The sequence below is a fragment of the Gossypium raimondii genome, chromosome 9 (genome assembly GCF_025698545.1).
Source record: "Gossypium raimondii isolate GPD5lz chromosome 9, ASM2569854v1, whole genome shotgun sequence".
NCBI classification, from domain to species: domain Eukaryota; kingdom Viridiplantae; phylum Streptophyta; class Magnoliopsida; order Malvales; family Malvaceae; genus Gossypium; species Gossypium raimondii.
The window spans coordinates 32,175,716-32,189,411 of record NC_068573.1 but is presented as its reverse complement, the minus strand read 5'-3'; the positions used below and the strand labels follow the sequence as shown (position 1 = coordinate 32,189,411).

Here is a 13,696-nt window from a genome sequence, read left to right as displayed (position 1 = left end):
TCCAAATCCATGTTTATATTTTTTATTTTATACATAAAATTAATTGATTTAAAAATCCAAATTTAATTCACATGATAATTTACAAATAATAAACAAGTTAAATTAAAAAAATTACACATATCCTACTCACTTACCTCCTTATTAACAAACAAGTAAAATGAAGGTTAAAATAGATTTAAATGGTTGCTATCAGAATACCAACTGGTCCTCTCCCTATCTATCTATATATTCATACCCAAAACCTCTCAAAAAACCACCCCACCACCACCAAGAGAAAGGAAAAATAATCCCATCATCATCAACAACAACAATGCTTCACATTTTCCTCCTTTTCTCCCTTATCTTCACTTCCACCAATGTCCTCGCCCAGGACTTTTGTGTTGCGAACACGGCTTCGGGAATTGTTACCCCATCAGGTTACCCTTGCATAATGGAAGCAAATGTAACCTCCGACGACTTCGCTTTTTCGGGTCTCGGTGCCCCAGGTAATACGTCGAACATCATAAGTGCAGCTGTGACACCAGCATTCGTTGGTCAATATCCAGCCGTCAACGGACTAGGCCTGTCCGCCGCAAGGCTGGACTTGGCTCCGGGTGGTGTAATCCCAATGCACACTCACCCTGGTGCCAACGAGCTCCTTTACGTGGTCCATGGTCACATCACTTGTGGGTTCATTTCATCGGCTAATAAAGTTTACTTGAAGACCTTGAAAAGAGGTGATGTCATGGTTTTCCCTCAAGGGTTATTGCATTTTCAGATCAATGCCGCCGGCAAACGACCGTCGCTCGCCATTGTTACCTTCAGTAGCCCCAATCCCGGACTTCAAATCCTTGATTTCGCGTTGTTTGCTAATGATTTGCCGTCGTCTTTGTTGGAGAAATCAACGTTCCTTGATGATGCTCAAGTTAAGAAGCTTAAGGGTGTTCTTGGTGGAACTGGTTAAGCCATATTTGATTTGTTGTTTATTTAGTTGTGTATTTTTTTTTTTTTGGTTAAACGATGCCGTTTTGTGATGTACAGTTTTTTTTTTACTTTCTCTCTTTCTTTCTGAACGATGTCGTATTAGGGTTTACCTCTTGTGTTTTTCTCTCGATTCAGTGTTTTGTGTTTAACGTTATGTTTTATCAATTCAAAGCTCTCAACTTCTCATTTTAATTGCTCAAATATTTGGAACGCAAAAACACGGAAGAGGTGTAAAAATCTATCACTTCATCAGTTTTGTGTTTCAATACTTTTTTGAATTATCAACTTTAGTCCTTATAATTTTCAGATTTTAAAACATTTATAACACTTTTGTTTCTTTTATTAAGTAGAACCCATTTATACTACTCTTTAAACTTTTGGTTAAATTGGTATGATTTCAATTAAATTTAAATTTAGTTGTAAATTTATTAAAGGAATTTATTTTATAAAGGTAAATCACCTTTTAATCATGGTAAAAATGGAGCATTATCATTCCAAAATTGTACAAATTAATCACTCATCCGTTTTTTCCGAACCGGCATTTCACGTCATTCATTCATTTCCACCTAATTATCTTTTTTTTCATGTTCCACATTAAAAGGTTCTCTCTCTCTCTCTTTACATAAAATATTACTTTTTACTTTTTCTTTTCTTTTTTTCATCTCAACTATAAACCCTAAAAAAACTTCTTCCTGACCCTCACAAAGCCAACGCTGACGTTGCCTCTGACCCAAAAAATGGCACCTGTCCACTCTTCACCTTAATGTACTAAACACTAATCCAGCCTCAAATTTTCCAAACGCCTTCATGAATACCCCAAAAATGAGCCTTGAACTTTCAGTTCCTTCTCCAATCTTCAACACTGGCGCTCCTATTGGCCTCCATTCAAGAATAGTGATTCCTCACAATCTCCTCTGCAACTCCATTGTTCATATTTGCAAAGGGACTTTCTCTTCTCTTTTGCTTCTAATTTTAAGGTTGGAGTTGACTGAGATGCATGGTTTTTTTTTTTTTGCAGTTTATTTATTGATTGCTTTTCTTTTTACTGTTGGGTTTGGGTTTAGTGGTAAAAGGATAGAGACGGCGATGGTGATTTGGGTCGTGGGTTGTGAGAAAATGGGAGATTTTGGTTCAGGTTAGATGCCAAGTGATGTGAGAGTTGGGCGATGATGAGGCATGGTGACTCGATGATGGAGGATATTTGGGTTTAAGGATTTAGGGTGAGTTTAGATGGATGATTGGTATTGGGTGCTGTACAGTACTTTTAATTTACTTTTTGTCTTAATATATAGTATCATTATATTATTTAATTTTACCGTCACTGTTATTTTTACATTAACTATAGGTAAACGCACCGTCTATCCAAATTCACTTGATTCGAACGAGGTTGCAAATTGCAATGGTGATGGGGAAGATGATGAGTACGGTAGTGGAAAAGGGTAGGCCAAGGGGAGAGGAGGCTATTTTTTAGTTTAAAAACAGAGAAGTGACCAGCTTGGGTAAATATTATTTTAAGGGGATATTTTTATCTTTTATATTTTTATATAAAATCTAAAAAGTATATATGTGATTCCAACTCAAAACATCGTTACTTTAATTTTATAAATTTTACTAGCTTAAATAAAGATTTAGTATTTATATAATTTCTTATAAATTTATTAGATAATTTATTATTAAATAATTTATCTTACACAATAATTTAATAAATATGTAAGAATTAACAGTAAACAATTACATTATTATTTAATAAGCAATCAATCATCATATAAATAATAAAAATATTATACAAGTTATTTTATTAATATAATTATAATTTAATATATTTTATTAATTTTATAAATATCAAATAACTTAAATATTAATATTATAATTTCTTACTTTAACGTCCTTAATGGTCATTTTAAATTATCACCCTATTGTTATCGTTGCGTTTGAATCCAAACACATATCACACTACTAACTTTAAACTTATTGTTACAATATCCAATCTCACTGTTACAATGACTAATCTCATTGACAACGTGAATTTTATGTTTCACTGATGCGGAAACCCGGATCTAGACACAAGAGAAACACAAATTAGAAATAAAACGAGAATAAATAAAATTAGTTAAATAATAAATAAATAAATAAAAAAGGATAGATTTGCCCTATGAAACCCTTGGTTAACTTGTAACCAAAAACGCCAATGATTGAGCGGCTCCCTACGAAACCCCTAGAAGAAGAACCTCTAGAAACACCGATGAACGGGAAAGAAATTTGAATATTTGCAACTCCGAAATACCCTCGAAAAGTAACAAACTCCAAACTAAATAGCAAGAGAAGAATCACTCTACTCTAAAAAAATTTACCTCACACAAATTTGAAAGAAAACAAATACTCTTCTTTTTATTCCTCCTTCAATGTGTAGAAAACAAGCCTATTTATAGGCAAATTACAAGAGTAATTGAATCCTAATAAAACTCTTTCAAGAGTAATTGAATCCTAATAAAAACTCTTTCAAGAGTAATTGAATCCTAACAAAAACTCTTTAAAGAGTAATTGAATCCTAATAAAACTCTTTAAAATTATCTAAGAAAATAAATAAATAATAACCTAACCAATAAAATTACTTAACTCATAAATGATGTGTCCCAACCAATGAGAATTAAGTAAATAATAATAATAATAAGATACATAAAAAATTAATCCACCAATTTATGGGCTTTTACTATTTCAAGATTGGTCCAGTGAATTGCATTCCCGTATTTATCAATGTCACGAACATGATGAATTAAATTTGTCGCAACAAAGTCTTGGACAAAAGCATTCATCTTTGATTTTAATTGTCGTGCCTTGCTTCAAGTGATTGGACCACTAGGAAAGACAACCATTTGAGTGTCACCTCCTTGGCTCGTATCATTCTCCCCCTCTTCAAGAAGATTCGTCCTCGAATCTGAACCTACATCAAATTCAAAAGGAGAAAGATCAGAAACATTGAAAGTAGCACTAACACTATACTCACCAGGAAGATCAATGCGATAAGCATTGTCATTTATTTTCTCGAGTACTTGGAATGGTCCATCTCCTCGTGCTTCAAGTTTATTCTTTCTCTTAGAAGGAAATCGTTCCTTCCTCATATGCACCCAGACCCAATCTCCAGGTTCAAACAAGACTTGCTTTCGCCCTTTATTAACTCGATGTGCATTGGACTCATTCTTTTTCTCAATGGCTTTACGAGCCTTCTCATGGATCTCTTTCACTAAATCAGCTTTCCTTTCACCATCTAAATTAGCAATCTCATTCAAAGGTAAAGGAAGCAAATCTAAAACAGTAAGTGGATTAAAGCCATATACAATCTCAAAAGGAGTAAAACTTGTGGAAGAATGAACAGAACGATTATAAGCAAACTCAACATAGGGTATCCATTCTTCCCAAGATTTAACATTCTTACCTATTATGGCTCTAAGCAAAGATCCCAAAACTCGATTTACCACATCGGTTTGACCATCAGTTTGAGGGTGGCATGTAGTAGAGTAAAGTAATTTAGTACCTAACTTACCCCATAACACCTTCCAAAAGTGACTAAGAAATTTTGCATCTCTATCGGAAACGATAGTCCTTGGGATTCCATGTAATCTCACAACTTCACGGAAAAATAGATCGGCAACATGGGTTGCACCATCAGTCTTATGGCATGGAATGAAATGAGCTATTTTAGAAAATCGATCCACAACCACAAAGATGCTATCTCGTCCACGCTTTGTCCTTGGTAAACCTTGTCCCTTTAAGTGCTTAAGTGATTCATGGTCAGTGTGAATCACAAACTCCTTTGGTAAAAGGTAATGTTGCCAAACTTCTAATGCCCTTACCAAGGCATACAACTCTTTATCATAGGTCGAATAGTTCAAATGTGCTCCACCAAGTTTCTCACTAAAGTAGGTTAGTGGTTTACTATCTTGCATGAGGACGGCACCTATACCTACACCAGAAGCATCACATTCAATCTCAAAGGTCTTTTCAAAATTAGGTAAAACAAGAATAGGAGCATTACACAATTTATCTTTAAGTTCATTAAATGCTAATTCTTGCTTATCTGTCCAATGAAAAGATACATTCGTTTTAATAAATGCAGTCAAAGGCGAAGCAATTGTGGAAAAGTTACGAACAAACCTGCGGTAGAAACCGGCTAACCCAAGGAAAGACCTTACCTCAGAAACAGTTTTAGGGATAGGCCATTCTTTAATTGCCTTTACTTTCTCCTCATCCACATGGATTCCTATAGAACTTATCACAAAACCCAAAAAAACAAGCTTATCCATACAAAATGTGCATTTTTCAAGATTAGCAAAGAGTCGTTCATGCCTTAACACATCCAATACTAATTTAACATGCCTAACATGATCATTCAAAGTTTTGCTATAAATCAGTATATCATCAAAATACACAACGACAAATTTTCTTAAAAAAGGTCTAAGTATGTGGTTTATTAATCTCATGAATGTGCTAGGAGCATTAGTTAAGTCAAATGGCATGACTAACCACTCATACAGGCCATACTTAGTCTTAAAAGTAGTTTTCCATTCATCACATTGTTTCATTCTTATTTGATGGTAACCACTTTTTAAGTCAATTTTAGAGAAAATGCATGCACCATTAAGCTCATCCAACATATCATTTAATCGAGGAATTGGATATCAATACTTTATCGTAATCTTGTTGATAGCACGACAATCAACACACATTCTCCAAGAACCATCTTTTTTTGGGACGAGAAGTACAGGAACCGCACAAGGGCTCAGACTCTCACGAATCAACCCTTTCTCTAAGAGATCTTCAACTTGTCTTCGCAACTCCTTAGTTTCTTCAGGATTGCTTCGATAGACTGGTCTATTCGGAATACTCGAACCAGGCACAAAATCTATTTGATGTTCAATCCCTCGTAAAGGAGGTAATCCCTTAGGCATTTCAGAAGGAAATACATCCTCAAAATCCTACAAAAGATCAACAAAACAACTAGGCAAATGTGTATTAGGGTTAGTCAAAACAAAGTTTTCCCTAAACCTAATTATTACAAATGTTTGTTTTGTACAAAAAGCAAATTTGATATCTCGAAACCTAGCGAATAAACTCACTTTCTCATCTTGTGACTTGTGTGTGCAATCACTCACCAATGTTGGGCCTTTAAGTTGGCTTTTAACACTAATGGCCTCTTTACTCTCAGCCTTTTTCAATGATTTTACCTCACTTCCCTTACCCATCTCACTAGCAAGTTTGAGTTGATCATTGTAGACTTCTTGAGGAGGAAGTGGAGCCAAAGTAAACTTCTTTCCAAGGAACACAAAAGTATATTAGTTAAGGAACCCATCATGATTTACTCGTCGATCAAACTGCCATGGCCGTCCAAGTAATATGTGCCCAGCTTGCATTGGAACAACATCACACAAAACTTTATCAGAATATCTACCAATGGAAAATGAAACTAAGCATTGTTTAGATACTTTTACCTCCCCACTATCATTTAGCCATTGCAAGCGGTATGGCCTTGGATGCTTCACACAAGGTAGGCCAAGTTTCTCAACAAGGGAAGAACTCACCACATTGGTGCAACTTCCACTATCAATGATTAATGAACTAGGTTGACCACCAATCAGACATCTCGTGTGGAAAATGTTATCTCTTTGTTCGCTCCCTTCCTCTTTAAACTGGACATTTAAAGCCCTTCAAGCAACAAGTGCTTTCTCACCATACTCCAAGTATTCTTCATATTCATCATGAGTATGCACATCATCAGCATCTTCCAAAGGAGGCATCTCATCTTCGTTATCAGACTCAAAATCAACCTCGCCATCTTCTCGAATCACCAAAGACTTTTTATTAGGGCATTCTCGAGCATAGTGACCCCTTCCTTGGCATTTGAAGCAGGTAATATCTTTTGGCTGCTTAATGGCACTAGGAGAAGTAGAAGAAGAAGATGGAGCTCGATTAGTAGAAGTAGAACCTTTAAATGAATTAGGCATACCTCTATCTTTTGAGTAAGTTTTAGGCTCATTTGGCTTGAACCGTGCATCTCTCCCATTCTACAATCTATCATCTTGTTTTTGCCAATTTCCTTTCCAAGCAGGATTAGAAACTGAACTAGCACCCATTGATGTCCCATGCTTTCGTAATTACTTTTCAATGGTGAGTGTGGTTTGAAGCATCTCTTCAACATCCATGTAGTGTTGTAACTCAACTCGATTTGCAATCTCAGGCTTTAGGCCAGCAAGGAATCTAGCCATAGTCACCTCAGCCTCTTCAACAAGATTGGCTCTAATCTGAATAGTCTCCATCTCTTTGTAGTAGTCATCCACAGATCTATCTCCTTGAACAAGATGTTGGAGTCTTTGATAGAGTTCTCGATAATAGTATGGTGGAACAAACCATTTTCGTAAGATGCACTTCATTTCAACCCAAGTAGTAACAGGTTGCTCTCTATAAAGAATCCTGCTTTTACATAATTGATTCCACCATGTTAGTGCATAATTAATGAACTCAATGACAACAGATGTTACCTTTTTCTCATCAGAGTAATTGTAACAAGCAAAGATTGCTTCCATCTTTTCCTCCCAATCAAGGTAAACATCAGGATCATTCTTCCCTGAGAAAGAAGGAAATTTTGGTTTGGGGGTGTCATTGTTTCGTTCCACCCTTTCTCTAGGTACATACTCGGACTCAAAGTCATCATCAAAAACATGGTCCTCCCTTCATTTAAAAGTTCGATCGCACGAATTTGATCGGCTTATAAAGGCTTCGTTCAACTTCTTGTAATTATCGGCAATGTATCTCTCTTGAGTTGTAAGTTTTGCATCAAGATACTCCCTTTGCTCTTGTATCATCTGGGTCATGCGATGTTCGACTTGAGTTTGCAACTTTTTCATCTCTTTTTGTAACAACTCGACCAAAGGATCGTTATCTCTTTTTTGCTCATCCTCTTCATTTTTACTAGTTTGGGATCTAGTGATCGGCATGGTATCTGTGAAAAAATCACACAAATAGGAACAAGAAAAAATAATAATAATCTCACTCGTTAGCTCTCAAAATAATAACTCTCTGAATGATTCAAAACTTGTAAATATGTTTGGAGAGGGTTACTAATCAAGATCAAATAATGGAGGTGCAAACTTCAAAGAAACAATGAAGATCCTAATTGCTTTAAGAGGCCAATAAACTTGACGAAGCAATTTGTAATGGAGGCTACACGGATGAAGGAATTGTGCGTGCCTTTAATATCTGCTAACACAAGAAGAAACAAAGTGTTAGAAACGTAAGAGAAACAAAAAAAGTAGACCAAGAACGATCCCTAACTCTAGAGTCAAAGAAAAGCTTTAATAAGAAGAAAACTTAAGAAAACTCTACCCAATTTAAAGGAAAACAAAAATCGGAAACGTTTGGTGTCTTAAGATTTTCAAAATTGAAGCTTTAATTATACTTGAGTCAAGAAAGAAGGGAAAAAATCAATTTTGGGAAAAATAAAATAAAAATAATAACAATAATAGGAAAAGAAGAAACCTATGTATGAAAGGTAGGCAACTTTTTTTTGCGTTTTTTGCTTTTTGCTTTTTTTTTGCGCTTTTACTCTTTTTTGCTTTTTGCTTTTTTGTTTTTTAAAGAATAAGAGGAGAATAAACACAAATTTCACAAAAAGAGAATCAAGAAACCGATGAAAAGTGTTTTAGGTATTTTGACTCGTTTGATTTAATTTTAGCTTCAAAATAACAATCGAATGGCTCAAAACGATACCAACGGATGCGGAAACCCGGATCTAGACACAAGAGAAACACAAATTAGAAATAAAACGAGAATAAATAAAATTAGTTAAATAATAAATAAATAAATAAAAAGGATAGATTTGCCCTATGGAACCCTTGGTTAACTTGTAACCAAAAACGTCAATGATTGAGCGGCTCCCTACGAAACCCCTAGAAGAAGAACCTCTAGAAACACCGATGAACGGGAAAGAAATTTGAATATTTGCAACTCCGAAATACCCTCGAAAAGTAACAAACTCCAAACTAAATAGCAAGAGAAGAATCACTCTACTCTAAAAAATTTACCTCACACAAATTTGAAAGAAAACAAATACTCTTCTTTTTATTCCTCCTTCAATGTGTAGAAAACAAGCCTATTTATAGGCAAATTACAAGAGTAATTGAATCCTAATAAAACTCTTTCAAGAGTAATTGAATCCTAATAAAACTCTTTCAAGAGTAATTGAATCCTAATAAAAACTCTTTAAAGAGTAATTGAATCCTAATAAAACTCTTTAAAATTATCTAAGAAAATAAATAAATAATAACCTAACCAATAAAATTACTTAACTCATAAATGATGTGTCCCAACCAATGAGAATTAAGTAAATAATAATAATAAAAAGATACATAAAAAATTAATCTACCAATTTATGGGCTTTTACTATTCCAAGATTGGTCCAGTGAATTGCATTCCCGTATTTATCAATGTCACGAACATGATGAATTAAATTTGTCGCAACAAAGTCTTGGACAAAAGCATTCATCTTTGATTTTAATTGTCGTGCCTTGCTTCGAGTGATTGGACCACTAGGAAAGACAACCCTTTGAGTGTCACCTCCTTGGCTCGTATCATTCACAAGACACCTTAATCATTTATGATGATCTTTCCAAGCAAGAAAAGGCTTATCACCAAATGTCTCTTCTATTACGAAGACCGTCAGGTCGTGAAGCTTATCCAGAAGATGTTTTTTATTTGCATTCGCGCCTTTTAGAAAGAGCCACTAAATCAAGTTCTTAGTTTGTTTAAGGAAGTATGACTGCTTTACCAATAGTTGAGACCTAGTCGGGAGACGTTTCTACGTATATTCCTACTAATGTGATTTCCATTACAGATGGACAAATATTCTTATCCCCCGATCTATTCAATGCTGAAATCAGACCTGCTATTAATGTGGGGATTTTCACCTCCAGAGTAGGATCAGCAGCTCAAATTACAGCTATGAAACAAATCGTTGGTAAATCAAAATTGGAATTGGCTCAATTTGCCTAATTAGAAGCCTTTGCACAATTTGCTTCTGATCTCAATAAAGCTACTCAGAATCAATTGGCACGATGTCAACGATTTTTGTTTCATTTCTTCTCGAATAATCACAAAGACTTTTTTGATCATAGACGTCCTACCAGAAATTCAATGTGTACATTCAATGTGTATTCCTTAATAATCTCATTATTTAATTATTCAACCATTTCATTTTACCAAGTTCAATGTTAGCCAGATTAGTCAACATCTATATGTTTTGATGCAACAACAATATGTTATTTGTAACAAGTAGTTTTGTTGGTTGGTTAATTGGTCATATTTTATTGATGAAATGGGTTGGGTTGGTATTAGTCTGGATACAACAAAATAATTTAATTAGGTCTAATGTACTTATTCGATCTAATAAGTATCTTGTATCGAATTTAGAAATTCTATGGCTCAAATCTTTAGTATTCTATTATTTATTACATGTGTTTACTATTTAGGCGAATCATCACCCATTGTAACTAAGAAACCGAAAGGAATTTCAAACGGAAGAAGTGGGGAAAGTGAGGAAGAAAGAAACATAGAAATAGAAACTATTTCAAGGGAGGGCTAACTGAAACAGGGGACCGAAGAAAATACTTCTTCTTCCATTTTTCGGAGGAAAAGGTGGATCCGAGCAAAATCGATTTAAATGTAAAAGCTACGATCGACCGGAAAGAAAAAAAGGGCAAACTCCACTTTTGTTTTAAAGAGACATACTATAAAAATAGACCGGTTTATGAAACTTCTTATCTAGATGGGAATCAAGAAAGTTCGAAGTTAGAAATATTAAAAAAAAAAGATAAATATTTATTATGGATTGAAAAACCTCTTGTGACACTTCTTTTTTATTCTAACGTTGGAACCGACCTTTGTGATACATAAAAAATGACTGGGTTGAAAATGCTATAAAAAATGAAATGTCACAAATTTTTTTTTATACATGTCAAAGTGATGGAAAAGAAAAAAAAATATCTTTTACGTATCCACCCAGTTTAGCAACTTTTGGGAAAATGATACAAAAAAATATATTTTTTCACACCAAAAAAATTGTTTTTTGATGAATTGTATACTGATTAGAGTTTTATCAATGAACTAAAAAGAAGAAATTTTAGTAAGGAGTTTATAAAAAGAGTTGAATCTTTAGATAAGGAATCTTTTGATATGGGCATACTTAAAAAAAGGACTCGATACTCTAATAATGAAACTAAAAGAGAATACTTGCCTAAACTATATGATCTTTTCTTGCATGGACCCTATCGCGGAAGAATCAAAAAATGGGGTTCTCCTTTAAACATAAATCAAACTTATAAAAAAAACACGGATCCGTTTTGGATAAATAAGATTCATGCTCTACTTCTTACTACTGATTATCACGAACTTGAACAGACATTAGATACACTCAATAAAAAATCATTAGCAACAGAAAAAAAACTCTCTTTATTGACATTGACTGAAGATGAACAGGGAAATATCGATTTCGAAGATCGAGTCAAAATTTTGAAATTTTTATTCAATATAGTTATAACTAATCCCAACAATCAAACAATTAGAAAGAAATCTGTTGGAATAAAAGAAATAAGTAAAAAAGATTCTCGATGGTCATACAAATTATTTGACGATTTAGAACAACAGGAGGGAGAAAACGAGGAAAATGTAACAATAGAGCATGAAATTCGTTCAAGAAAATCCAAGCGCGTCGTGATTTTTACTAATAACTAGGCAAACGCCGATACTTATACTGATACCAAGGATGCTAATGATTCTAATCAAACAGATGAAGTGGCTTTGATACACTATTCGCAACAATTGGATTTTCAGCACGACAAAATAAAAGGTTTCATGCGTGCCCAAAGGCGTAAAACAATTTCTTGGGAGTTGTTTCAAGCAAATGTACATTCCCCCTTTTTTTTTAGACAAAGTAGACAAACCACTCTTTTTTCTTTTGATATTTTTGGACCGCTAAAACAAATATCTCGAAATTAAATATGTAAAAATAAAGAATCAAAAATTTCTGATTATACAGACAAAAAGACCGAGAAAAAAGACGAGGCCAAAAGAGAAAATACAAAAGAGAAGAGAAAATGAGGATAGAAATAGCAAAAGCTTGGTATAGTCTTTTACTTGCTCAAGTAATAAGGGGCTCCGTGTTAATAACCCAATCAATTCTTAGAAAATATATTATATTACCTTCACTGATAATAGTTAAAAACATTGCCCGTATGTTATTATTTCAATTTCTTGAGTGGTTTGAGGATTTAACGGATTGGAATCGAAAAATGCATGTTAAATGCACTTATAATAGTGTCCAATTATCTGAAACATAATTTCCAAAAAATTAGTTAACAGACGGTATTTAGATAAAGATCTTATTTCCTTTTTGCTCGAAACCTTAGCACAGATTTAAACTACAACCCTCTCATAAAGATCCAATGAAAAAAAAAGGTCAAAAGAATGATTTTTGCTTTTTAACAGTTTGAGGAATGGAAACTGAACTACCTTTCGGCTCTCCTCGAAAACGGTGTTTGTTTTTTTAGCCTATTTTTAAAGAACTAATAAATAAATAAATAAATGGAAAACGAAATATTTTATAGCTTTAACAATTTTAAAAGAAAAACCAAATTGTTTCGAAAAGCTTCAAAAGAAATAAAAAGAATGGACCACTCAAAACATTCTATTTCTAAAGGGAATAATACAAGAACTTTCAAAAATAAATCCAATTCCATTTTTTGGGTTGAGAGAACCATATGAATTGAGCGAAACTAGAAAGGATTAGATAATCAGTAATAAAATGATTCACAAATCATCCCTTCAAATTCAATCTATGGCGTGGACAAATTATTCATTAATAGAAAAAAATTAAAGATCCGACTAAGAGAACAAACACAATCAAAAATCAAATACAAAAAAATCTAATTATAAGAGAGAAGAAAATGAATTTCTAACTCAAGAAATAAATAGTAGTTCTAACAAAATAAGTTATCGAGGATAAAATAGTAGAATCAACAAAAAAATTGGCAAATAGTAAAAAGAAGAAATATTCGATTAATCCGAAATTCTATTTTTTTTATAAAATTTTCATTTAAAAGATATACATGGATACTCTTCTATATATGATTAATATTTCAAGAACCAATACCCAACTTTTCTTGAATCAACAAAAAATGATTGAGAACTTCATTCACAATAATGAACCAAATCAAGAAAGAATTAATAAAACAACTAAAAATATAACTCATTTTATTTCAACTATAAAACCTCACTTTCTTCACTTTCTAATATTAGTATTAGAAATAAAAATGAAAAAGCTTTTGTGACTTATCCTCCTCTCACAAGCCTATGTATTTTACAAATTATCACAAACCCAAGTTATTAGTTTTATAAATTCAAACCTATCCTTCAATATCATGGAACATCTCTTTTCTTAAAAATGAAATAAAAGATTATTTTGAAGAATAGGAGTATCTCATTCCAAATTAAGGCATCATTATGGGTTAAGATAGAAAATCGTTTGGCATTCGGAATGAATGAATGGAAAATCAGTTAAGGAGTCATTATCGACGATTTAGTTCAAAATAGATGGCTAAAATTAGTACCAAGACAATGGCGAAATAGAGTCAATCAGCACTATCTGGCTCAAAATAAAGATTAACAAAATGGGATTCAGATGAAAAAG

General features: G+C 33.4%; 1 protein-coding gene across 1 annotated transcript; it reads left to right on the top strand.

Annotated features, from left to right (window-relative positions):
* Positions 1 to 241: 241 nt before the first annotated feature.
* Positions 242 to 1,155, top strand: LOC105799044 (germin-like protein subfamily 3 member 1). The gene has a single exon (XM_012629373.2). It carries the CDS (start codon positions 311 to 313, stop codon positions 941 to 943), a length of 633 nt encoding a protein of 210 aa, XP_012484827.1. The 5' UTR covers positions 242 to 310; the 3' UTR covers positions 944 to 1,155.
* Positions 1,156 to 13,696: the final 12,541 nt, after the last annotated feature.